The 25,563-nt window shown below is 44.5% G+C and overlaps 1 protein-coding gene across 3 annotated transcripts; it reads right to left on the reverse strand.

Annotated features, from left to right (window-relative positions):
* Positions 1-886: 886 nt before the first annotated feature.
* CCND1 (cyclin D1) lies at positions 887-24,737 on the reverse strand. Of its 3 annotated transcripts, none has more exons than XM_040067164.2 (5): positions 24,305-24,706; positions 22,268-22,483; positions 21,539-21,698; positions 16,222-16,370; positions 887-1,147 (listed from the first exon to the last, which is right to left on the reverse strand). In XM_040067164.2, the coding sequence occupies exons 1-5, from the start codon at positions 24,500-24,502 to the stop codon at positions 1,130-1,132; spliced, it is 741 nt and encodes a 246-aa protein (XP_039923098.1). In that variant the 5' UTR covers positions 24,503-24,706; the 3' UTR covers positions 887-1,129. The 3 variants fall into 3 exon arrangements, with proteins under 3 accessions (XP_039923098.1, XP_039923097.1, XP_058276932.1); XM_040067163.2 differs by lacking the exon at positions 887-1,147 and adding an exon at positions 8,938-11,265 and having other exon boundaries at positions 24,305-24,737; XM_058420949.1 differs by lacking the exons at positions 887-1,147; positions 24,305-24,706 and adding exons at positions 8,938-11,265; positions 22,574-22,777.
* Between the last annotated feature and the right edge of the window lie 826 nt (positions 24,738-25,563).

The following is a 25,563-nucleotide window of genomic DNA, read 5'->3' on the forward strand; positions in this document are numbered from 1 at the left end:
AAGTGTGTGATACGTGAGTGACAAGCCAAGGTGCTGTTCAGAGGTTGTATCAAACACAAATTATTTTTGTTCATCTCAGGAGACAAAGGGTCTTTGGCAGTCAGGTGGTGACTGTTACTTGGAAAATTTGTTTGATGGCATTTTTAATAAAATAATAATTATTATATAAGTACATATGTATATGCTGAACTATAGGTATTGTATCAACCAGGATTTCCAGCTGGGATGTACCAAGTTTAGGGTTTTCTATTAGGTCTTTAATTTTTTAATTAGTCTTTAGTTTCATTTGTGTGTATACACTGATAGTCTCTCTTTTTCCATGAATCTGTATTTTTCTGAATATCTGCTGTTTCACACCTTGTGTGGGCCTGATTTGGTTTATTAAATGAGGAACAGTTCAAAATTCTTTTGGATGTGTGTTTTCTTCAGTGCCAGATTTTTTATTTCCTGCAGTGAGTTGTGGGGGTTTGTGTGACGTTCAGGGCTGTGGCAGTGGAACATTCCCAGCGTTCTGTAGAGGTGTTTTTATGCCTGATTGACAGTTGAGGGTTTGGGTATGCCTGATTTAAAGCCCAGGTCACATCAAGAATATTCATTTGTCTTAGGGTCACAAAGATACAGAAGAACGTGCAGCATTATGATATTGGTTATGAATAAAGCAGGACATAGAGATTGCAACTTGGTTGTCCAAGAAGTTTGAAATTTTGCAGAAGCAGGACTTAAGGATATATCTCTGTACTCATTCACCACCCCTGCTCGTAGCTCAGCATTTAGGGAGGAATGTTTGAAACATTTCACTCACCAATTTCTGACTTGCCTGGACTGCGTTCTAGCTTGTTTTGTCTCTTCACGATCATCTCTCAGCTGAGCCTGTGGAATATGGAATTTTATTCAAAGGTGGGTGCACAGCCCATTACTTCTAGGCTGCTGAAGTCATTGCAGTCCAGAAGAGTTGTAATTTTCCTTCCTGCAACGTGTGATGAGTACAAGAAACAGTGAATTTTGAGGCATCAGCAGAGAGGTGAACCTCAAATACCATTTGGTGAAGTTCCCAGGAACAATTCTTGTTCTCTCTTCATTAAGCAACTTCCTTTCCGTTTCTTGTCAGCTGTACTAAAGGTGATCAGTTTCAGCTTTGAATGAGTATCTGTAATTGACAGAAATGGGTGAAATAAATCAGAAAAAAAAAATAAAAATCTGGGTGTGCAACTGTTTGCTTCAAAACCAGCCCTGTAGAGGTACTCTGGCTCATTTGAATCCTGATCTGTTTTTCTGAAACAAGGTTGTGATAATTTCCACATGAGATGAAATCTGGAATTTTTAATTTTCCAATATTTATATAGGTTTTGGTTTTTGAAGAGATGTGAGCCTGCCCTGTGTTTATGAATGCTTATTTACACTTTGGCTGGAAATACAACCTCCTGCATTGGAATAAAGGGAGATCCATCTGTCAAAAGTCTGCCTGCACCCTAATGTCCCACAGTGCTTTAGTGTAAGAACTTAATATTTCTGGTAATGTTTTAATTCCTTCTATTCTTAGTGCCTTTTGAATTGCCTGAAGAATTGCCTTTGCAATTTCTTACGACCACGGCTTCTGGTCTAATTGCAGCCTAAAACTTCAGCTTTCATAGTTTGGCAAGTAACCATGAAGATTCTCATTTTACAGTCTGCCAGAGTTGTTTTTTTAATGGATAAAGTTGTGACAGTACACATTCCCACTGAAGTGGATGTATCACCAGGGAAAATGGGGATTTGGGAGGTGTGAGGGGAGTTCAGCAGGTTCCCAGTTGCAAGTTGTGGTGTCTGGGACTGATGTGTAAAGGCCAGCTGGAGCAACGCACTGCTGAAGCACTTCAGTGTGTCCCAGGGTTTGGAATTGCAGGACCAGCCTAGCCTGGGGTGATAATAATTAAAAAAAACAACAACAACAACAACAAAAAAACTCTTGTGTGCTATTTTGAAAGCTTGCACAGTCAGTTCCTTTGTACCTGAGTATCTCTTTGACATCACACTGTGAATACTCTTACCTTAGTCACTGGAGTGTTTATTCCCTAAGTTTGGCAATTAATTTTTTTCCAGCATTTTTCATGCCAGAATTCTTTAGTACTACTTATCAAATGCTGCACTGTTGTGTGGAAGGAGACATGGTCACTAAGCTCATCTGAAATGTGGGAGACTTCCTAAATGCATGGAATATATGAAAGGTGGAAAAACCTCAGACATTGTGTCCCTTGATTCCAAAGCAGCTTTGCTGCACAATGTTTTAAATTACTTTATCCTATTCTTTAACCATAATTAATTGAGCACTGGTGCAGCATTCTGTGTATCTGGTTTGGGGGAAGATTTCTGAATAGGAATAAGAAATGGCATAGCACTTTTGTCTTGGAAAAATTTGAAAGCCGTGTTCTAGTTGTGCAGAATTTTTTGGGGTGACATCTGAAATAGTGGCCTCCTGTCTGAAAGAGATTAACTGATACTTGTTCCTAATAAAATCATGGAGTTTTATTTGAGCAAAATGTACAGCAGAAAGGAGGTTGATTATTCAGTTCCTGCATCCTGACTGTGCATCAGACAGAATCAACTCAGCATTTATCACTATCTTCCATTTCTTAGACCCCTAGGGCGCTGCTTTATCTCAACTCTTTTTAACTTCCAGCATCTTCAGGATTCTGGGGAATAACCCACACTGTGTGGAATCTTTCTTGATAGTAGGAACTGTGAGTCAGCAACCCTTTAATTTTTTTAGTTGCAGCCATTGTTCCAGCAGCAAGCTTTGCTGCTATTGTCCACTGTTTGTCCAGCTCACGTTTACTGGACTGTGGGAACGGATTAGGGTTTCATGGCCTTTTTTTTTTTTTTTTTTTTCTTCTTGCATAAACTCTTGATCAAAGACATTCCTTGGATGACAAAACACTGTATATACTGTGTCACACAGCCCTGACCAGACTGCACGAACAGTAGTTTAAAAACACATGCCTACATTGTTCTCCAAACCAGCCTGGTTTTTTTTTTTTTTTTTGCAATGTATGTGCAGACATTGAATTTTTGAGACCCCCGTTTACCTCTGTTCAAAACACACACACGTACAGAAGCTGCAGTTAATAAGCACTTGACAGTTTCTGAAATACAAGTGAAAAAGCAGATTACTCTGAGACTAAGAACAGACAGGACCAAATGTCATCTCTAAGCAGAGCTAGGAGATACACCTGCAGTGTATTTCCTTCCTGAGGAGACCTTGGCTGTGAGGCAGGTGGTCAAGTACACTGGAAACCTAAACCCACATGGATCAGTTGGTGTGTCATAGCCAGAGCACCTGATTAGGGCAGAGAATGACTGGACCACAATTTGGGAGTTCATTAACCTGCTTCACCATAAGGACATTGTTAGAACCACATCTGGGGAACCTGGCTTATGACAGTTTTACGTCTCAGTCTTCTTTTAAGTTCTCTTATGCAGTAGGGGGAGGACGAATCTCAGAAAATTCCAGTAGCATCATTATTCCTCAGACTAATGAGAAAGAAACAAATGGTGTTAGAGAAAAGTGTGGAGACACTTTTTCAAGGAGCCTTGCCTTGTGATTTGCCTGAAATACTCCTTCAGCAGAAACATGGGGGAAAGAGATTCCTGAACACACACTCTGCAGGTTCACAGAGGGATTTAAAAGCATGGGAGGGCTGAATTTTGGTGCTTGGAAAGCTGTTTGTGATGGAGAGAAACAATGTTCCCCGAACATGTGAGGCTTTGTGCTGTCTGACTCTGCAGCACCGTTGAGCACTGTCATGCAGAAGTGAAGGCAGATGAAACTTCTTTCACTGACATTGGAAAATCATATCCATAAGGGAAGAACCCTTCTGATCCTTTGCAGTCTCAGGGTCCCCATGGAAAGAGAAACCTAAAAAATATGTGGCTGATGGATGTGTTGTCTAAAAGGAATAAAATGGTCAGAGCGAGTGACTGAAATGGCTACAGAAATATTGAGTCAAACTCACAAAATAAATGTATTACACCTAGAAGAAATAATGCTTACTTATGAGTAAATAATTTATGATGTCTTCTGCAAATTTAACAGCGTACATTGACTGAAGCTTTGCTCTTCATATTTAATACAGCCAAAACGTAAAGAACTTTGGCCCGTGGGTGTCCAGGGAGGAAAGAAAGCTGTTCAGAAATAACACCCCGTATTTGAACAACCTGGAGTGATACAATCTAATAAAGGGGAGAAATGAAACATCAAAAAGCTCAATTGCCCGTTGCAGACAGTTTGCCATCAGAGCAGCGGCTCAGGACACCAGGTCACTGCCTCAGGCTGGCTCAGGGGTGTTGTCGTAATGCCCTGCTGCTGCTTTTTGGGCCTTGGCTGAGGATCTGCCCCTCAGCTCCTCGGAGACTGCTGCTAATGTCACAGGGCTGCTGCCAGGTGGGACGGACGGAACAAAACCGCTCGGCAACACAGCATCGGAAGTTTATTTACTCTGCAGGGAAGGGTGGGCGGGTGGCAATTTCCATCCTGCGATGCGCGTGCTACAAGCACGACTCAGAGCTCCAGACCTCTGCTCCCCGCACGGATCCAGAGGATGATTCCTTCTCTGGCCAGTCCACGTCTCAGGTCCTGGCTTGGAGCTTGGCCCCTGCACGTCACGCTTCTCCTCTGGTTCAGCGTTCCTGAGATCTGTACCTGGAGCTCTCTCCAGCCCTGAGGGACTGATTGCCCTCTCAGCCAGTCCTTGTTCCATGTGTCTGTCAGCACAAGCGCTCCCAGGCCATTCTCTTTTTCCACACCCGGTGGGGAGGAGGCTCCTCTCGCCCTCTCCTTCTCTAGCAGAAGTCCTGCACCAAGCAGGGCCCCTCAGAGGGAAGATGCTGCCCATAAGCCTTATTCCCAAACTGCCATGGAGACAGCCAGTAATTCCTTCTTCATGTGGGAGCCCTCAGGAAAATGCTGCCTGTGACTACTTGGTGAATTCCCTGAAATATGAGATGTTCTAATACCTGGCCTTCACACAGGCAGAAAGGAGGACAGGTCTGGGTGTGGCTCTGCAGGTGCTACAGCATCAGCAAAGAACTATTCCTGTTTTCACTCTTAAATGTTTATCAAATGAAAGAAGCCAAAGGGTAGCTTCTGCCTTCCTCCTACATTTGGCCCTGCCAGGCCATAAAGAACAAAATCAGAAGTCTGGCAAATGCCACATTATCAGCGCAATCCCACTGATGAATTTGCAATCCCTTTCTCATCATTTGATTGGAACACGGTGTGGAACTCAGTCAGAAGCCGCATGGGAATCTATGCTGGCTGTGCCAATGCAATTACTACCAGCAATTACATTTGTGGGATCATAAAAATACCTTGTTTGTCCGAAGAGATGCATTTCTCATTAAAAGATGCCGACAGGAATTCATTTAAATGCCGTAATTTATAGCTTCACTTCCATTGTCCCATTGTAGGAATCTCAGAGCATGTAGCCCACATGCATGGGTCATGAAAATCAACAGCTCCAACCTTCTACTTCTTCTGTTTCTTCTGTATCTTCTGGAGTTTTCTATCACTTAAAATGCCAGCTGTGCTTGAATGCAAGAGAATGACGAGTTTTTTTCATTTGCTAGTTCTTGTTTGTTCTGTAATAAAGAGCATTTGAATTTAAGTGTTCATAAAAGGTCCAAGATTGTCAAATGGCCTGAATTCAGCAATGGAACTGGGGAGGTTTTTGGGAGATCTGTTGGAGGTTTTTCTTTGTACATGTCTCAATTTGATACAAAAAAATACAGTAGTTTTCCCCTTAATAAGCCCAGCTGAATGTGCATTTTTTACAGCCTACAGTAAATTGTTTTTCTTGCTACATTCTTGTCTTTCTGCCCTTTGCAATGTGAGTAATACTGGCATAGTTCACCCAACATTCAAGTTTAGGAGTCTGCATTTAAGAGATGATGTTCAGGAGAAGGAAAATGTAAATAATAGAGCTGACTATGTGGGCTTAAACCTACGTAAGTCACAACACTTAGCTTAATAGCATTTATAGAAGAGATGGGAATGGCAAAAAAACTACTTAACACATTCAGCCAAACACAGGTTTACATTTCTCACTGAATCACTGTAATGTTTTTATCAGCAAAAGGTTTTTGTCAGAAGTCAAGATCCCCTAAGTGTGTCTTCACTTGGTTTTCAAGCACTTAAGATCAGAGGGTTGGGCCATCAGCCATACAAAAGTAAGCTATTTGTTCTTTCTGGGGTTTGGGGGTTTTTTTTAATATGCTGGGAAAAACTAATCATTTTTGGCCCGGACCAATTTAAGTTTTGGCTTGATGTGTTTCTGAAGTCCCTGTGAGTTTAGTTGAGGTCATCTCTCAGTGTTTTACACCTCCCAGCGTAACTCACAGCACAGGGGAGCTGCCCATTTCAAATGGAACAAACCAGACCCCGTTCGTACTGGTTTTACTTCGCTCACCTGACCTGGGATTTTACAGCAGGCCACACAGGCTTCAAGTTTCTGGCTGAAATGACTGGGAAACCACCGAGCTCATACAAGCTCATCTGGGATTCTTCTGATGCAGGTGGTTTCCCATCTAGTGGTAACTGCCCTGAAAGAAGCTTATTCTGCAGTAGACAACGATTAACATGTTAGAAGTTAGCTCTGGAGTTTCATTTTTCATTTCCTGTGCTGCTCTCGCTGCACAGAATCGGTTGTAACGTGAAGTTTAGTCAACGGGAAACTCAGGGCAGACACTGAATTTCTCATTTGTGACAGAGAGCACAGCACTTGGCCTTTTGCATAGATTTTTTAAAGGCAGAAATAATTTCACAGGTTAAATAATCAAATACATAGATTATAAGCTTGACCATCTCCACTGAAAATAAGCTGTTTCTGCTGTGTTCAGTTCTGAAATAAAAATAACAATGATAATAATAGGAAATGTGCATCCCCCATTTTCAGAGATACTTTGGAATGTGTAATTGAAAAGAGATTATAATTTTTTTTTTCTCATTTTACTTTGTAATAATATCTAATGCCTGTCCCATGTCCAGTTCTTTTTTTACACAGTTTTAGCAGGCTTTAATGTTTTTCAGGTTTGTCCCTTATTATCTTAGCTGTAAAAGCTGTGTCTGAGGGGAAGGCACAGAGAGGAAAGCAGCTGAACCAACTGGCTTTTCAAAGCACCTGTCTTCTGTAAACCTCTTCTAGGACACAAAACCTTCCCGTGATGAGAAAATACCAGCAAGCATTCTGTGCCATCCAACACCTACTTCGCTTCACCCTTTATTCACACAAATCACCAAGAGCATTCTACTCTGACTAATTTCCTTTGATGATAAAAAAATAAAGTCTTCAGGCAGGAAAAAAAAAAAAGTTTTGCTTCTTTGAAAGGACACGCTGGTGTGAGAGGCAGGCAGTTACCTACCCATGGGCTCGAAACACCCACAGCTTCCTAAAATAACAACAAAAGGTCTTCAGCTTTTAAAATGAGGAGAGTCAAACCTAAAAAATGTCATGTGCTTTACCCACAGCACTGGGGAGTTACGACCATTCAGCATTTTCAAGGCAATTCGAAAAAAAAAAAGTAAATTCAAAGATGACAACAGTTGGGTTTTACCAATTTTATTTCTAGACTTTAGATTTTTTTTTGCTGGAAACTTGTCTGTTACAGGTCTGTTGGTGAAAATGTGCATTTCAGACCAGTGATGCCAAATAAGTACAATATAAAAATGTACAAATCTGAATTGCTTTTGCTTACTACAGATTGTTATAACAACGTGACAAATAAAGCATCTCTGTTGGCACGTGAACCCACTTATCTGGATTTGGCCTTTTTCAGTACATACAATATTTTAAAGAAATTTGCAGTACACACTGCCACTCAGTGTAACACATAATAAAACCAACAAGCACTAAACTCAATAATCATGTTTGGTTCAGAGACACAGAGATGCCACGAACAGAAGTGTTTTATGAGGTAAGCAGTAAGAAATGTTCCTGAAATTTGGACAGAATGTATCCAGTCCTCCTGGGTCCTGCGACTGCTAGTAGCATTGCAATGCTTATTTATGCACTATGTAGGATCTTAACTGCATTTGCCTCAAAAAGAGTTCTAATTCTGTTTTGGTTTAGCAGCATACAGGCAACAGCTAGATTATTCTTCAGCATACAACTCTGTTAGCTGGCTTATTTATGAGATTTACAGGCTTTTTTTTTTTTTAAATTAGCATTATGCTATAATTAAAAAAAAAAAAAAAAAAAAAACCAAAACAAACAAAAAACCCCTAGTATATCATAACAGATTAAACACACAAAATACTTAGAGTTCCAGAAGATAACCTATCATACCAAATGATGTGTCTCATCTGAGGGAGAACCACATCAGGTGGCACATAAGAATTATATTATAATGCACCTTTCATATATCAATGTGGCTAATAACACAGCTTAAAACTACTATGATAATAAACCCCAGATCAGACAAAGAATCCAGCTTTATAAAATGCATAACAACAAAAAAAAAAACCAAAATAAAAAATAAAATTAAAAAAAAAAAAAAAAAACCAAACAAAAAACCAAACCCAAAAAAACAACCAACCCTTGACATTACTCGATCTTCTGAAATGTCTGCTGGTTTTTAAATTAATGCAGAGACCCATTCAGAGCAACGTTCGATGCATTTCCGTTTGCAGTAGAACTATGAGGCACTGTAAGAACATCAAAACCTGGTCTAGACACGGGTAACTGAAGTATGAGGTATTGTGAAACAGGAACCTTTTTTTGGAATAGAGCAGTAATCACATTAAGTAAAAATTGATCACATAAAAAAATCTACAAAAAAAAAAAGATGTCAATAATATAATTTTCTATGAGAAAATTAAAACTATTACATGGCAGTATATGACATTGTATAAAAAAAAAAAAAAAAAAAAAAAAAAAAAACGAAAAACAAAAAAAACCCAAAAAACTGATCCACAAAATAGCAGCAAAACACAATGACGAGGATACAGAAAAGCAATGTTAATTTTTTTTCAAACCATGCTGGGAATTTATCCATAGCAGCTCAATAAAACCGGAGTATCCACTCCTTTTCTTTTATCTTTTTCTTTTTTTTTTTTTTTATCTTTTGAATTTTTTATCTTTTTTCCTTTTTTTGTACTTTTTTTTTGTTGTCGTTGTTTTTTTTTTATTCTTTTTTACAATCAACACCTTAGCGGCAGTTTTCTCACATACATTTCACCATCACATTCTCCTCGAGCATCAACTTCAACAGCTATGTCCACGTCCCTTCAGCTACTTTCTAAAATAATAATAAAAAGATACATAGCCAAGATGTGCAAATTTTCTATTCGTAGCTAAATTAAAAAAAAAAAAAAAAAATTGGGGCATATACTGGAATAAAAACTTCTTTCAAGTACTCCAATTTTCATATCTATTAACTATGGCGTTTTTTTTCATGGTTAGACTGCTTTTGAAAATGTATAGGAAGGGGCCAAATAGACTGCTTGGTTTTGGGTTTGTTCTTTGAAGCGTGTCCTTTTTTTTTTTTCTTTTTTGCTTTAATAAGCTGGGTTAAAACTGCAACATCAAGGGTAGAAAGATTTTCTTTTTCAAAAGGGGCGATTGCATTAATTTAGAAATCATACTGGCCTTACGAACATCCTCTGCAATAAATATTCTTTTTAGCCTTAACTATAAATTATATATTTTAGTGTTTAAAAACCTTCAGTTGTAAAAACATCTAGCGATAATCCTTAAAACTATGTGTCCTATATGTGAACCTTTAAGGCCCCTAATTTATAAAGATGAGTTGGCACCAAAGGATTCTAAACTTCAAACTTCTCTATAGAAAAGAAAGATATCCTGGCAATTTGTGAATGCAATTTTCTCTCACTGGAACACAACCTTCGGAAAAAAAGAATCACCTCTCCTCTAACACCATAGTTAAATGCACTTGCCTTGCAATTCCAAGTTTGCCAACAAGCACTTAATATATTTCCAAACCATTCCATTAAAAAAACAAACAAACAAACAAAAAAAAAAATTTCCCACACAATAAAAGAATGTATTTCCTATATCTAATGGACTGAAAGTGCTTTGAATGGAATGGTTTTAGAATATTACAAACGAACAAGAAAAAACAAAATTTAAAAAAAAAAAAAAAAAAAGACTGAACTGTGGATTGAACCTGACCATAATTAGGCTGAATATCTGTGGGGTCAGACCAGCATTTTTTACACAGGTAACTACAAAAATAGGAAGATTACAAAAATATAATATATTACGTCACTATTTCAGTTTCTCTTTATAATAGGGTCCTGTATGAGTAGTACATTGGCCTTTCCCAACCATGCTAAGCTGGAACCCTACAAATGCCTCAATGCACAGGCAATCCACAGGCACCAAAAAAAAAAAAAAAAAAAAAAAAAAAAAAAAGATTAACATATAATAATGCTGCATACTAACATACACTAACTTATGGGTTACGTTAACCATTTATAAGGTGAAGAGGATAAAAAAAAAAGAACCTAAGGAAATAAACATTTACAGATGAATTATAAAGTGACTAAATGCATAAGCAAGCAAGATACAGAAAAGCCTAGAACTGCGTTAAAGCTATGCTTTTTAAAGAAAAAGAATATTTCATTTACTAGCTAAAAAAACAAAAACAAAAACAAAACAAAAACCTCTTCTACTTTAAAAATGGTTGGTTGGTTTGTTTTATATGTAAGAAATCAAATCTAATACCTCCCCTGGAGACATTTCGTGTGTTAATGCCTATTTTTACAACATACAGACAAGAACACTTTAATATAAAAACTAGTTGATTATTATTGTATAAAATCCTCTATTTTTGTAGCACAAACCCCTGGGGGTAATGCAAATACTATTTTTTTCATTTTTTTTTTTTAAGACAGTTTTTGGGGTTATTTTTTTTGTTTATTTGTTTGTTTGAAGTCACAGACGGAAGGGAGACAGAGCGAGGAAAAAAAAATATAACAAACTGGTTTTCCCTTCTGGTATAAAAACGTCCTGGAGAAAAGGGTTTCTGGGGGGGAGATCCTGATGCCGATTCCTTCTCAGATGCCCTTTCTTTGTCTGCTTTTCTTGCCAAGCAAATCCATTTAGGAAGGAGTCCTCTTTAAATGTTCACGTCTCGCACATCAGTAGGTGTGCAGGAGAGGTCCGCCTCGTCCTCTACAGTCTTTGTTTCTGAAGATACGTTGTGCTGCTGTGCCTGGCGTAGACTGGACTCCAGGAGGGACTCAATCTGTTCCTGGCAGGCTCGTAAACAATCCTGCAGGAGGGTGCAACGGAACGGGGGAGAGAGGGAGAGAGACCCAAGAGCGTCCTTTAGAAAGACCACAGGCTAAAGCACCGCTTTTCTTGACAAAGCAGGAGAAACGCTGTCAGGTTATCTGGGAGAGCAGCAGGCTGGAAGGGAGGGTGGGAAGAGCAACTCCAGGAATCCTTCAGCAGTGGAGCCCGCTAGAAGCAATGCTCGCTAACAGTGACTCTTTCCCCCCCCAGGCTAAATTCCAAGACAGGAAGTGCTTAGAAATGCCATATATATGTTGAGATGCCCTGCTGCTGCAATGTCCAGCTGTGGGCAGCTGATAAATTCCTAATTTAACCCTGAAAGCATCTCCAAAGATGGACTGGACTGGACTGGACTGGATTGGACTGGACAGCCCCAAAACGTAGACGTCTCTCACCACAAAGTGCCTCCCTAACCAGGCACTACCAAGTCCATCCAAGCTTTCTGTATGCCACCACATCCACCTGGAAATCTCAGTCAGGGTGAGACATTTTCCTCTCACTTTCTAAGTGTTTTCTCCAAGCTGGATGCGCACACAATCCTCCTGAGGGCTCAGGAGGGCGCACAGGCCTCGCTGGGAATTTAAAAAAAACCATAAAGAACTGAGAAAGATCCCGTCTGTGGTGGGGAAAGGCAACTTCCCCCAGGCATTATGCCATACCATGAGGAGATGTATCAGATTCCCAGCAACCAGAAAGGCTTTTTAGCTCAAACCTGCACCGCTTCCTGCAGGTTGCGGCGGCCTGGACACCCACTGCAGCGACGCAGCAATGGCGCCTTAAACAGGCCAAACAATCCCACAGCATTTTGCCAAAACTCATCCAGCACGCTGTTTACCCTTATCTTTATAACAAACACCGTAAGCTTTTCCCCCCAACATCTTTAACTCTGTGTATTAAGGACTTTGAAGTTTCCTTTCAGCATTGCCTTTTCTGATTTAACCTATGACATGTGTTAGCCCTTGCGGTGAACCCAGTCTTCCATGATAAATTGCCGTCAAAAGTGTTAGGATGTGCATGACTGAGAATGAATGTTGTTTTCCTGAGAGGGTGACCTGCCTGCTGTTTTCTTTATTTCCCAGTTTCAATTCTGCCTTCATTCAGAGGCTTCTTGTGTGATCTACCAGCTTTTCACCGATTCCACTACCACAAGAATCTCCTCTGCCACCAATAAGGGCACATGGCATTTGGGGTAAAATAAGATTAGAAACCCAAGCAAACAATTCTCTGCGAGTCCTTTCTGAGAGAGAGGGAGGTTAATCCTACCTCTAAGCAGATCAGACCATCAGTTACAGCTCACTGAAAACACATAACCTATGACCTTTCCTGGTTTAAACCCTAGTGTAATATTTCCTCTTGACAGAGACACACAGCGTTTTAAATGACAAAAAGAAACGCCTCATATCCTAAAGTCATCGCGCCTTTGGCTCCTGCATACCTCTGGCCTCCACAATAAGGCCTCTGTGAAGTCCCTGCTCCAGATATGACGGATCAATCCTGACTGTAAGGCTCCCCCTTGCACCACGAACCTCCCCGGCCCTTGGAGTCAGGCGCATCGAAGAGGAGCACACCACCAACACAGCTTGAGGTGTTCCTGGCTGTACAGAGCCACTTCTCAGGATAATTCTCTTTCAGCACATTCAGTGTTCCAAACTGAAGGCTTTTTTTTATTTTATTTTTCAGAGAGAAAACGAATCCTCCTGGGTTTTGTTTTGGGGGTTTTTTGGGTTTTTTTCTTTTCAGCTGGGAGTGGATTTTATGTTGAGCTTTGATGAGAACTTAGCGGGATTTTTTTTTTTTTTTTTTTTTTTAGTCCTCACCATTTGCATATAGTGCGTTTGAGCTGTGAAAACTAAAACCATTCAACAGAATTTCTATAAATACCTATTCTTCTGCCTCTGGAGTCCAGTTATGAATAATTACATAGGTCTGTGTAATTTAAAGGTACTTTTTGCCCACAGATTTTTTTTTTCTCATTTGGAATTCCCAGTGCAGCATGCTGTAACTGTTTTTTTTAAAAAAACAATCTTTACAATTTATTATGAACAGACTGTCTTAAGCTACAGTTGAATGAAAAGGGGTTTTTTTTATTCTTTAAGGCATTTTTTCCATGTCTTATTCACATGACTATTAGATAAATAGTTTGCCTGTAGGAATGCATTAGAGCTAGCAAAAACCAACAGCAAAACATAAAATTCACTGCAAACAACCTCACCAAAGCTGTCTTCATTCACAGTACTTCCCAACACTGAAAAGCAAGTACAAAACTTGTGCACTACTCTGATAACTTCTCCCAACAACTTTTCTGCTTCACTACCCAAATTTTCAATGCCCACGGTTTGTTCAAGGTCATAAACCTTTCCTGGATTAATTAAGCTCCTCGGTGAAAAAGATGGGGGGAAAAAAAAAAAAAAATACTAGCTAGCTTAACTGATGTGGTCAAATACCTTTAAGACACAGTGGACATGATCAGACTCCAGGGTCAGATAGGAAAGGAAACAAACAACAACAAAAAAGGAACTGCTTGGAAATCCTTTGTTCCTGCCTGACCTGTTCTGGATAACAAGCACATGTTTGAAGGTGCCTCTGAGAAGGGGCAGGCAGGAGGCGAATTCCAACGCACTAACAGACAGCATGGAGACCCAATCTAATCTGGTTTAGCAAATTTCTGGCCTGGAAATGAATGTCAGGTAAAATTCCATCTGTTTGGATGATGGGGTCAAGAATAGAATGATGGAAGACAGCCCAAGACTTCTAATTGTGATTATCTGACTTCTAATTACCCCTGATCAAAGGCAAAATGGGAAATTGGACTCCTACCAACATATAAACATGAACCATAAAGGAATTCCAATCAGGTGATATTCATTTTATTTTAGATTCAGCTTTCTTTGAGACTAAAGGTAAAAAAAAAGCATAATTATGTAACCTGAAATCCAACAGACCTGCTGCTCCAGCTAACAGATCATCAGGGGGAACACCAGCCCTGCTCTTAACATTCCAAGACAATCCAATATAAAACATGTTTCCCGACAAGGGGAACCATCCCTGGGGCATAACACACCTCATACAAACCCTAGTGAAACGGGATAGCAGGAATGGCATTTGATACCGTGGGTTGTACAGAGAGGCGTTTTGGGAAAGTCTCCCTGCAGGGGGAATCGCGCTCTGCAGGAAACCAAGCAGATTCCTCTCTCAGAACAACTGCAGTGGAAGTTGCTGTTCCCTTACTCCACTCCAAACACCACCACATACCTGTACACGCGCAGAACTTTGTGATGCTAATTTTCTGTAGCAATCAGTACAAAATCCTTATTTCTACCTAACACGTGAACGTATTTAGCACCGGAAGCTGGAGGGGAGTTACTCCCTTTTCAACCAAGCCCAGGTCAAACAGATCATGGCCTTGCAATGACTCAGAACAATTAAAATGAAATAATCAAAAATCCTCTTTCTTGACAAAGCAACTCTGTTTTCTTTTTCAAAAGCTCTGTCATCAACTAAGTCAAGTTACATAAGGACAGGGCGCTGCTCTGCACCATGTGAGAGAATCCACTTCAGTGCCCAGCACCAAGAATGGTTAAATCATCTTGTTTGAATCAAGATGCTGCCTGAACAGATAGCAAGTATCTTCCCTCAGCACCTGCTTAAAACATCTCACCCTGGACAGTGGCCAAGCCCACTCTGGAATTACCCGCATTGTTCACAAACTGACTAAAAGCATCACACGTGCGTACCGAACCGAGCAGCCCAACATTTCAGCATCTCTTAGAGCATTTAACACTTCCACGCCGTGTTACCTCAGCTGCAGTGACCTGAGTGTGAAAATAACGCGCCTGACACTGAGGCACCACTCAGGTGATCAATACAACACGCTGAGATACCGTGTTTTTCAGCAATTCTGTTTCATCCCGCCTATCAAAAGTAAAATATTCTTTTGCCAACAGTTAATTGCAATGAAATAGCTCAATCGCATCAACAAGGCCCAATCACATAAATCCAGTTCTGCACTGGCTGGGCCGGGACAGTTTTCTGTGCACTTAAATTATTAACATGTAAAATAATTTAACAGCGTCTCCAAGATTCTGCCCCTCACCACAGAGTTGTCTTTATTTGACTCATTGTCCAGCGCTTGGAGACCTCACAAGAACCTTTTTAAAGCATCTATTTATTGGTCTTCCACATTGTTACGAAACAAAGCTCAACTCTGCCCCAACTTCACACACCATTATGACATGGATCATTGACTTTAGGTCTTCCTTGTAGGCTCCCTTCCTGGCCCATTCACTCATGAAAGGTTTATTGCTCACTAGTTACTGATGTGCGTCTCCTGGAAGCTGCAGGGCAAAATGAAGAGTCCTGTGAGGACCATCTACCTTGTCAGAAAGTCATGGGACAAGCATTTGTTCCAAAAAGGAATTCAATACCAAGCTACTGTGCAGATCTAGCATGCAATAAACCAAATTAGATCATCAGAACTCTTTTAAGAAGAGCTTTTTCACACCACTTGCCACAACAAAAGGCCTCAAGAATGGTCAAAGATAAGGGCAGAGACACCACAAGGTCTCAGTAACTGTTTCCTGGTCTTATTCCCCAAGTTTTGCTTTACAGGGGCTCCCGGTTTAACCACGCCCAGCCAAACACAGCCTCTCTCCCATGTCCTAAGCCAGTGCAGGGCATCCTCCTCTCCCAAACACCGGAGCTGGATGTGCCATTCCCACCCGGGAACTGCAGCAGCATCACCACGGATTATCAGTGGGCATCATGACAGCCAAACGAGTGGGCTGGGCACCAGAGAACAACGCACTGAGAACCCCCACTCCGAGGCTTGACCTCTCCCGAGATTTACTGTCAGATTAGCTCCCGTGCAGCAAGCAGGCATTCATTCTTAAAAACCCTTAATGCAGGAGATCAACCGAGAGAAAGAGTCACTTACCGGATCACATTTGATAACTTGTGATAGGAAATGTGTGAGGCATTGATAGGAGAGGAAAGTGTTAGTGTTCCCCAGATGCAGGCCTTGCACAGCTGCTACCACGCTGCCAGCTGCGATCATGGAGGGTGGGTTTGAAATAAATTTAATATCTGTATGAAGAAAGGAGAGAAAAAAAAAAAAAAAAGAAAGAGAAAAAAAAAAAAAGACTGAAATGATTGCTTTAGGAGAAGCCTGTCCATACACATACACTCTTTGCACCAGCATGGCTTTCAGCTGCCAACTGTTGCATCCCAAAAGGGCAGGGGAAAATGGTGAGCAGAAAGGTGCCTCCTGCTCTGAAACTCTTACAGGTCTAAACCTGCAAACACTTATCCACGAGAGCAACTGCTCTGCAGAGAGTGGCCCTTCCTAGCACTGGGCCTGGGAGGCCATTCATCACTTCGAGGTACTTTCATCATAAGCAGGGCCCCCGTTCTTCCAGTGTTAAAATTCTCTGCTCCTGTGAATAATGCCACAGGGGTCAACGGCACTGCACATCTGAGAAACCCCGTTCACATCCTGCAGCGTTCTGCGTGGTCAGATCCAAGGTGCACCCTAACAATGAGTCCAGGGGCCCTTAAAAGCAGAAACCTCCGCTCTGACACTCGAAGGAATATTGCTTTAACGAACAACAACATCAACAAAAAGAAAGGAACGAGAAAGACTGCTTAACCCCGTCAGGAGGCAGATAATCCATATTTAAATGAAGGTTTCATCTTAAAAATGCTTTGTCTCAACCTAGTCTCTTGTCAGTGGCCGCCATCCATCCTGGCAACAGGGATTTAATGTAAATGTGGCATAACTAAGTGACGGGGGTCCCAAGAATTGGCGGACAATCAGTTACATTCTGATGTGACACCATGCTGACAAGAGGCTGGGCCCCCTTCCAGACTGCATTGCTGTAGGTCTCTCCACAAAGCCACTCCCAGGATCCCTTAAGGGGGCTATCTCTGCCATTTTAGTGTTGTTTTTCCTTTGGGTTTGTTTGGTTTGGTTTGGGTTTTTTTTTTTCTAATTTCTCTTAAAAATAACAATAGTCCACATATTAATGACAAGGCTCTGTTCTACCGAATGGGAATGCGTTTGATCCTTGGCAGTGAACACCTTGGAGGAGGATAAGGAACAAAGGAAGCAAGTGGCACATGTCAAGGTCCAATTTTGCGAGGGAGAGAGGGAAAGGCCACAATGTACACCAGAACCTGAGATACATTCCACCAGCTTTTATCAGAACACAACTTCCTCTAGGTTGGAAAAATATAAACCATCTGTCAAACCCCTGAATGAAATCAAAGGAATGGACAGCTTAGAGGGCTCAGTGGAACAGTTTAAGTATTAAATCATGCATCTCCTTTATTATGATAAAACAACCTTTGTGTAAATGTTTTACCAGTGGAACTGAAGCCTTCAGGACTCCGTGGAAGTCCTGGCTCTGAATCTGTTTATTCAGACACCTCTGACACTCCGCTGCTGCCCTGACCAATAATACCCACCTTTCAAAGGGGCACTTTGCCCAGCATCCCGCCAGCCTCCAAAATTAAACCGATACGCGGAACTCTGGCCAAGCTTTGAGGATGCGCGTCCAGCAAAAAGGAGAAATCTCCAGCAAAAGTTACCTCGTTTATGTTAAAATAAACGTATCGAAGTAAATTTGGGTTGCCCCCTTTCCCTAACCTGGCCGTTTCCGGGAGAATATAAACACACCCGCCTTCCGGCAAGCTGCTGTCATTCCCCTAAAAAAATAAAAGCAGCAGTGCAGACTGCTCGTTGGTGCTGCAGCCATTCCAAAACCAGTCCTGAACTGAAACACTGACAAGGCTGCAGGTGGACTTGGGGAAACGGGGGATTCCCAGCATGGATCCCACCAGGATGGGGTTGCTCAGTGGGGCAGGGTGGCAGCGCCTTCCCGACACTGTTTACGGAGCTCCACAAGCGGGACACGACCAAAATGTGTCACTTTAATGAGCCCGTCCTGACAGGATCACGTTTGGGATGAATATTTGCGCTCTTCTTTTAAATGGAGCAGTAAACAAGAACATGAATTCATAGTCACACCCTCATTCTTTCCAAGGTGGAAAAGTGATAATGAAGTTTAAATGACCAGTTTGTGTCTGTCCCTATAACCACTCCAGACAAGCAGCATGGACTGCCTTTTTGTTGCAACTCAACAAGGAATTATTTGTGGCAGAGGCCACTAATTTCAGCATATTAATCAGGGGGCCCCTCTCGCCTGTAATTGGATGCCCCCAAGTGAAGAGTGTGGCATCATTGTCAGCCTCCATCGCCTCATCTTGCGCTATTGAGCGCTCAGGAACAAGGGGGCTTCGGTGAGATGAATTAGACCTGACACAGCCACAATGGGGTAGGGGGCCCCATCAATTGAAGCACACATCCCCAGTAGCCTATCTGAGACTTCATCCAAAAAGAATAAACAACTTCAGCGTTGTTAAAAAGAGAGAGAGGGAGAGAGAGAGGAGGGGGAGGAGAGAGAAGAATGCCAGCCACCCTGAAGGGAGGACAAAGCAGGCATATAGGCGCTGCAGCGCTTTAAAAAAAATTCCTAACAAGGCGAGTCACCCCTTTTCCTTTTTAAATGGAGCAGCAATTCCATCCGTCTGGAGAGCTGGGGGCTATGAATGAAAATCTTTTCATTGAGGCAAATCAAAACTGTGAACATAAATCACTTGCTGCAAGATGCAACAGGTTCCAACTGGTCACATACCTTGAGACTTCCAATTTTATAAAGGCCGGAGAATGGGAGAATTGTAACACGCTCATTTCAAAGGGGGATCTTTCTTTCTCCTTCCAAGAGGACCAAAGCAACAACAATAATGACAGCCATAATAATAATAATAATAATAATAATAATAATAATAATAATAACAACAGATAATAAAAAGTAGCCTGGTATGTTTTGATAACCAGAGGAACGTAATGAAATGCTGAAGCTCCAATATTTGTTGCTATTCATTGTTATGCTTGTATAGAGCTGCAGTTCTCCCTCAACACCGGTCTTAACTCGGGCCAAAAGAGGCCTGCTTCCTTTTGAGCTCTCCCTGCCTTGCTCGGCCATGCCAAAGCCCCATTCATTAAGCTCAATTATGTGTTAACTTCAAACAACCCCTGGTAATTTTTTTCTTTCTTTCTTTCTTTTTTTTTTTCCTTTCTTTTTCGCTTCTTCTCCCGAACCTACCACAGCACAAAGGCATCCTTTGGTGAAAATGGATTTTTCAAAACCAAACCAAATCAAACAAACCCATTCCTACTTCTACTAGCCAGACAACTGGAGAGGGCACTTAGGAGGAATTCCCCTCAACTTCACCTTACAGCGTAACCTCCTTTTTCTGGAGCAAACGCATACACGCTCATCCACAAACACTTCCACAGCCTTCACCTTGGTAAGCCAACTGGCCAAGGGTTTGTTTTCTAAGCAAGCATTATTTCGCAGTCTCTTCTGAAGAGAACCTCCTTTACAGAAGAGGACATGGGCAAAGGAGAGACTGCACTTGCCCCTGAGGCCACTTAAGTGAGCTGTCAGTGTTTCCAGTGGACTTTGGATCAGGCCCCACAGCATCCAGGCAGCACAAGGCATTTGCAGTCCATCTAGGTTCATTTTGGCAAGGAGAAATGCAGCACAACCCAGCAACAGCAAAGCAAAGTCCAGAGGCTGCTCAAGCCACATGTGATCTTCACTAGCCAACAAAGAAGTCATGAGAAAAGCAAAAGGTAGGGAAAAACCCCTGACATCCAAAAATAACAATAAAAACACAGAGCCTAGTGGCAGCCTTTCTTTCTGAGCGCTCCTTCCCCAGGCAATATTCCCAGCTTCAGTAGGGAGCTGAAGAGGGCCCCAACTCTGGTGAGCTCAGCTCTGGGTTTTTTGTGGGTTTTTTTGTTTTTTTTTTAAAGCTAAGTAAAACTCCCAGAAATTTGGTTCTCATTTACTGATCCATTCTCCAGCTGCGGTGTGTAGCAGTGTTAAATAAAGGCTCTGGATGTGCTTCCTAAAAGAAACATAACAACACCGACAGTAGATCAAAGTACTGGACTTTTAGCAAGTCTCCAACCTTTGAACTACTCTTGTTTTCATCCCTGTCATTGCCAACACAACAACCTAGGTTAAACATCCCCACATCCAAAGGGGAGCCTGGGTGGCCATTCTTTTTAGCTTCAAACTTAGCAAATCACGCCTCCAGAGTCGCAGCAGCCTCACGTCTGGTAGAACCTGGCGTGGAGAGACAGCACCGGACTTTCCCAAAAATGTTGCTGCCGGCAGTTTGAAGGCTGTGGGTGCTTCCCAGCACGGAGCATTACTCCAGGCAACCTCACCTAGGAGCTGCCCCTCATGAGCTGATGTTAGGCCCAAGATGAAGAGCAGTGCCAGTGTTTATAAACTACTCTTTTATGGCTTGGTCGTTCTATCTTTAGGCCTCGCAGCGGGGGCCTGGTTCTGTGAAATAAAACTTTCTCTCTTTATTTTTTTTTTTTTCCCCCTCCTCCTGAGGGCCTGCCATCTTCCTTCCACTTTTTTTTTTTTTTTTTTAACACCCATCTGGAAAACACGCCATGCGGCGTCGACGGGCACCGCCAGCCGCGCATGTCCCACCGAGGCTTTTCAGAGCTTGGATAACCACGGCTCCTTGGCGTCTTTAGGAGGCCAGCCCTGCTCACGGCTCCAGCACAGCACGTGGTCACGGAGGGTGCAGATGGCAGCGGCTGGGTCCCGTGCCAGGAAAAGCCTCAGTGCCGCGTGGCCCTCCTCCAATCCACCAGCCACCGGGATGGCGGGGAGGGGGGGGGAAAAGAGGCAACTTGAAGAGGGGAAGGGTTTAAAAACCCCCCACGCGGCGCTATTCACAGGGGGAAAATCTCCCTCCGCTTCTAAAAACGCGTCCCTGAAGAATGAATCCACACGGGGAGGGATTCCCCCGAGCGGGCAGCGAGCCTTTTTGCAGCCCCCACATAACCCCGGCGTGGGGAGGCGAGGAAATCGTGCCACGCTGAGCTACGGAGAGCAAGGGGCCAGGAAGGGGGGGACCGGTCCCTCTCCCTCCTTGACAACCACACCAAAACTCCGACTCGGAAGAGAAATTATCTCCTGGAGAGAGAAACTTACCTCCGGCAAAGTAATCCACCTTCTGCAAACAAGGGGCAATAACCGGGGCTTAAACTACCTCCCCGCAGCTCTGCCCGAGACCAACAGCTACGGGAAGCTTTACAAGCCGGGGGGCGGGCGCGTGTCGGGGAGCAACGCGCTTTGCGCAACGTGCAGGGCTCATACCTGTAGCGCACAGAGCCACAAAAGTCTGAGCATGTTTACGGATGATCTGCTTGGTGTCCTCTGCCAGAGGCATTTTAGTAAGGAAATGTTCAATGAAATCGTGGGGGGTCATTGCAGCCAGATTCCATTTCAGCTTATTCACCAGCAGCAGCTCCATTTGCTGCAAAGAGAAGAGGGAGGGGACGGAGAGAAGGGGAAGAAGAGAGGGAAGGGGGGAGCGCGGTTAGAGCCGCGGTGCCGGGGGTGGGGTGCTCAGCGCTGACCCGGGGTCCGGGGAGGGGTGCGGGGACCCCCCCGCGCGGGGCAGAGCCCGCCGGGGCCGGCAGGGGGAGCCCGCGGGCCGCCCAGCGCCGCGGGCCGCCCAGCGCGGGGGGGCCGCTCCCCATCCCCAACCCATCCCCATCTTCATCCCGACCCCATCCCGAGCCTGATCCCGACCCCATCCCGGCCCTATCCCAGCCCGCCGCCGCATCCGCAGCTCCCGCCCGCCCCCAGCAGCCCCGCAGTCCCCGCAGTCGTGGCCGGCGCTTCCGAATGAGCGGGGTTGCCTCTCTTTTTTCCTTTTTTTTTTTTTTTTTGTTTTGTTTGTTTGTTTGTTTTTTTGTTTTTTCCTCTTCCTGTATTTTTGATATGTATGCATTTTTAATGTTTTTTGGGTTTTGGCTTTTTTCCTTTTTTTTTTTTTTTTTTTTTTTTTTTAATTCGTGAAGTGACTGGACGTGCAATTACCAGTAATTCGTCGGGTCTAATGGAGTTATCTGTATAAATGCACAGTTTTTCTGCGGTCAGAGGAATAGTTTCCTTCATTTTTGAAGCCACAAACATGCAGGTAGCTCCGAGCAATTGCAATCGGCTTTTCTTGAGCGGTTCGAACGACAAAAATCTGTCCAAGTAATTCATAGCCAAGGGGAAAACTTCCTCTTCGCACTTCTGCTCCTCGCAAACCTGCAAGAAGGAGAGAGATCGTTGAAGAATAATTTAATTGAGGCGAAAGCCAGGCTCGTCCCGCTGCTCTCGCTCTCCCTCCTCCCTCACCCCCAGGGCTTTGCAGGGCAAGGTTGAAGGAGACGAGGGGGAACCGCGGTCGGGGAAAATGGATAAATACGGGAAAAGCAGCGGCATCAAAAGAAAATGAAAGTCACGAGTGACAAAGTGGGGGGGAAATGTTGCGTTAGAAACCCGCAGGCGATTCATGGCAGAAGGGGAGGGGGGTAATCGAAGAAGAGGTCTTGTGCCCAGTTTTCCAGCCCCTAAGAACAAATTTTTAAAAAGGCAAGAAAACGGAAAGCCGAGGAAAATGCGAACCCCCGTGGCTGGTAACGGGGTGCAGAGCCGGGCTCGGCCCCGGATTTATTTATTTCGCTCTTATTTTTTCATCCAATTTGCCGTTGTGCTGCCGATTCCCCTCTCCGGTCGAGACACAAAGGTGGCGTCCAGCCTCATTTCCCCAGACGTCATCTTTTCAAAAAATATTTAAAAATATTTAAAAAATTGTTCGAGCTCCCAAAAAGGGCTGAAAATGAAGCGGCGGGGGTCCTTTACCGAGCCCCGTGCCTCTGGTCCTGCTGGGGGGCTCCGGGGGGATCCCCCGAAGTGAAATTCACCGCCTCCCCTCTCTCGCCCCGCAGCACAGCCGGGCGCGACATCTCTCAGAGCGAGGCAGGGCGCTGCGGTTTCAAAAATTAATTAAAAATACATCGCGGGCACCCAGGGCTTCCGAAAAGGCACGAAAATGTAGCCCAGCTCCTGGGGCTCCCGCTGGGAGCCCCCCAGACACGTCCCACCGGAGACGAGGCCCTTTCCGACCGGCTTTTCCCAGGCGACTTAGGCGCTCGCCGCCGCAGCACAAGCGTGCCTTTGAGGGGTGACCGCAGCTCCGAGCCTCTCTTCGCGCTGAACAAAGAAACTTTCACCCTGCGGCTCCCCCCAAGAAAGGCCGGAGCCCCTCCGGCCGGTCCCCCTGGCCGCAGCCCCAGCGGGGTCCCCCGGCCCCCGACCTTCCTCCCCCGGCCCCTTCCCCCGCTCCCCCCCGCCACACACGCACACACACACACACACACACACACACACAAACACACACACACCCTTGGCTTTGCTCCCCGGGACTTTCTTCGTTTTTTTCTTGTTTTTTTTTTGTGTTTTCTTTTTTTTTTTTTTCCCCCCCTCTCTCCCGATTAATAAACGCTTTTGCTTCGCAAATAAAAGAACAAAGATGGCGCGTAACACTGGCACGGGCAGCCGCTTGCATACGTGTACAAGGATATTAATTTAAAATAAAATCCCCAGAAAACACGAGCTGGCATGGCTGGCGGCGGCGCCGAGCCGGCCGGGGGGCTCGGCGGCCGGGCCGGGGCCGCTCCCCGCCGGGCCTGGGGAGCCCCGAGCCGGCTCTGCCCCGGCTCCCCGAGCCGGCACCGCCTCGCCCCGACGGCCGGAAAAGGTGCCGGGCACCTCCCGACCCCCGGGGGCACCGGGAGGGGGGAGAGACGGGGGTCGGGGAGGGGGGGGGGGGGCTCGTCGGCCGCCCCTCGGAGCCGGGACCCGGCTGAGGGCAGCGGGGACGCGGAGCCGGCGGAGGCCACCGCCACCTCGGGCCGCTTCCCCCGGTTCCACGCGGGCGTCTCCGAGGGCAAGGCAACGTGTGCCTCGCCGGGGAAGCGATCCCGGGGGAAAGGGAGGGGGGCCGGAGATGGGGCAGCAGCTCCCCGGATTAATTCGTTTCGGTGCCGGAGCTTGCAAAGGAAAAGTCCCCGAAAAGATACGAACCTCCAGCATCCAAGTGGCGACTATTTTCCTCATATATGGCAAGATTTCTTTCTGCACGCACTTGAAGTAGGAGACGGAGGGCGAGCAGGTCTCCTCCGCCTTCAGCATTGTCTGCAGCACCCTGTCATTGAGGAGGTTGGCATCCAGGTAGGCTCGTCGGATGGTCTCCACCTCGCAGCACAGCAGCTGATGTTCCATGTCTGCCTTCGTCGCCTCGAGTCAGTTCTCTGCAGCAGGACTGAGTCAGTCGCTCGCTCGCTCGCTCGCTCGCTCTCTCTCTTCCCCTTCCAGGAGTCCCCTTGGATGCTGCTTCTGCTACTGCCGCTACAGCCCTCTGGAGGCTGCAAAACTTTCTAACTTCCAACAAAACTCTCCTGGTGTAGTCCCTGTGACGTTACTGTTGTTAAGCAGAGATCAAAGCACGAGAGAGAATGAGAGAGAGAGAGAGAGAGCGAGCCAAAAGCAAGGGGCAGAGCCCTAAAGCCATCCCATAGGCTTCAAGTCCTTCCCCTTTGCTTAGCTTATAGAGAGCAGGGTTTTAATGCAAATGAGACAAGGGCTCGCTTTCTTCAAGGGCAAGGGAGAGGTGGGGGAAACCCAAATTGTCTCTTCAGTGGATCATGCATAATTTTAAAAATGGAGCGAGTTCTGCACTGGGAGCCAAATGATGAATGGGGCTAAGGCCACACACAGACACCAGGGAGAGAAACGCAAAGGAGACTCAGTGCTGTTTTACGGGGGCGCCGGGGAGGGGAGCGGAGCAGCACCAGCGCCTCGCTGTTTGCTATCAATATTATTATTATTGTTATTATTGTCATTGTTATTGCTGTCACCGGCACGTACCTGCCACGCTGCCCTTTAAAAAGACGCGCTCCCCACCTGAATGCCTACGCTTTGTCGCTGACTCCAAGGGAAAACCTTTCTCCCGTCCCCTCAGTCCTGTTCCTTCCCATCCAGGATGCTTTTGCCACACACCAAAATTTTTAAACAACTGGGGCTTCTACCCCTCTGCAAGATGGGTCTTTTTGTAATATTTTTTGTTTGGTTGGTTGGTTGGTTGGTTTTTGTTTTGGGGTTTGTTTGTTTTTGTTGGTTTTTTTTTTAAGGCCTTTCCTTTCACTTTAAAGGTTTCACCTTCCCAGAGGGGCACGGAGGTGGCAGGGGACAGGCTGAGAGCTAATCCCGGGCGCAGCCGGTGGCAGCGCGCACCGGGGGAAGGCCGCGCTCGGCACTCCACCCCCACGGCTCACTGCCACCCA

Source organism: Hirundo rustica, chromosome 6, assembly GCF_015227805.2.
Source record: "Hirundo rustica isolate bHirRus1 chromosome 6, bHirRus1.pri.v3, whole genome shotgun sequence".
Taxonomy (NCBI): domain Eukaryota; kingdom Metazoa; phylum Chordata; class Aves; order Passeriformes; family Hirundinidae; genus Hirundo; species Hirundo rustica.

Excerpts from the sequence above, each read along its gene's own strand:
- CCND1 (XM_040067163.2), bottom strand. The coding sequence starts at position 24,502 with ATGGAACATCAGCTGCTGTGCTGCGAGGTGGAGACCATCCGACGAGCC. Across the intron at positions 16,371-21,538 it reads TGTGGCTCTGTGCGCTACAG|ATATTAAATTTATTTCAAAC; the intron begins GTATGAGCCCTG and ends TTCTTCATACAG. Across the intron at positions 11,266-16,221 it reads AAGTTATCAAATGTGATCCG|GATTGTTTACGAGCCTGCCA; the intron begins GTAAGTGACTCT and ends ACCCTCCTGCAG.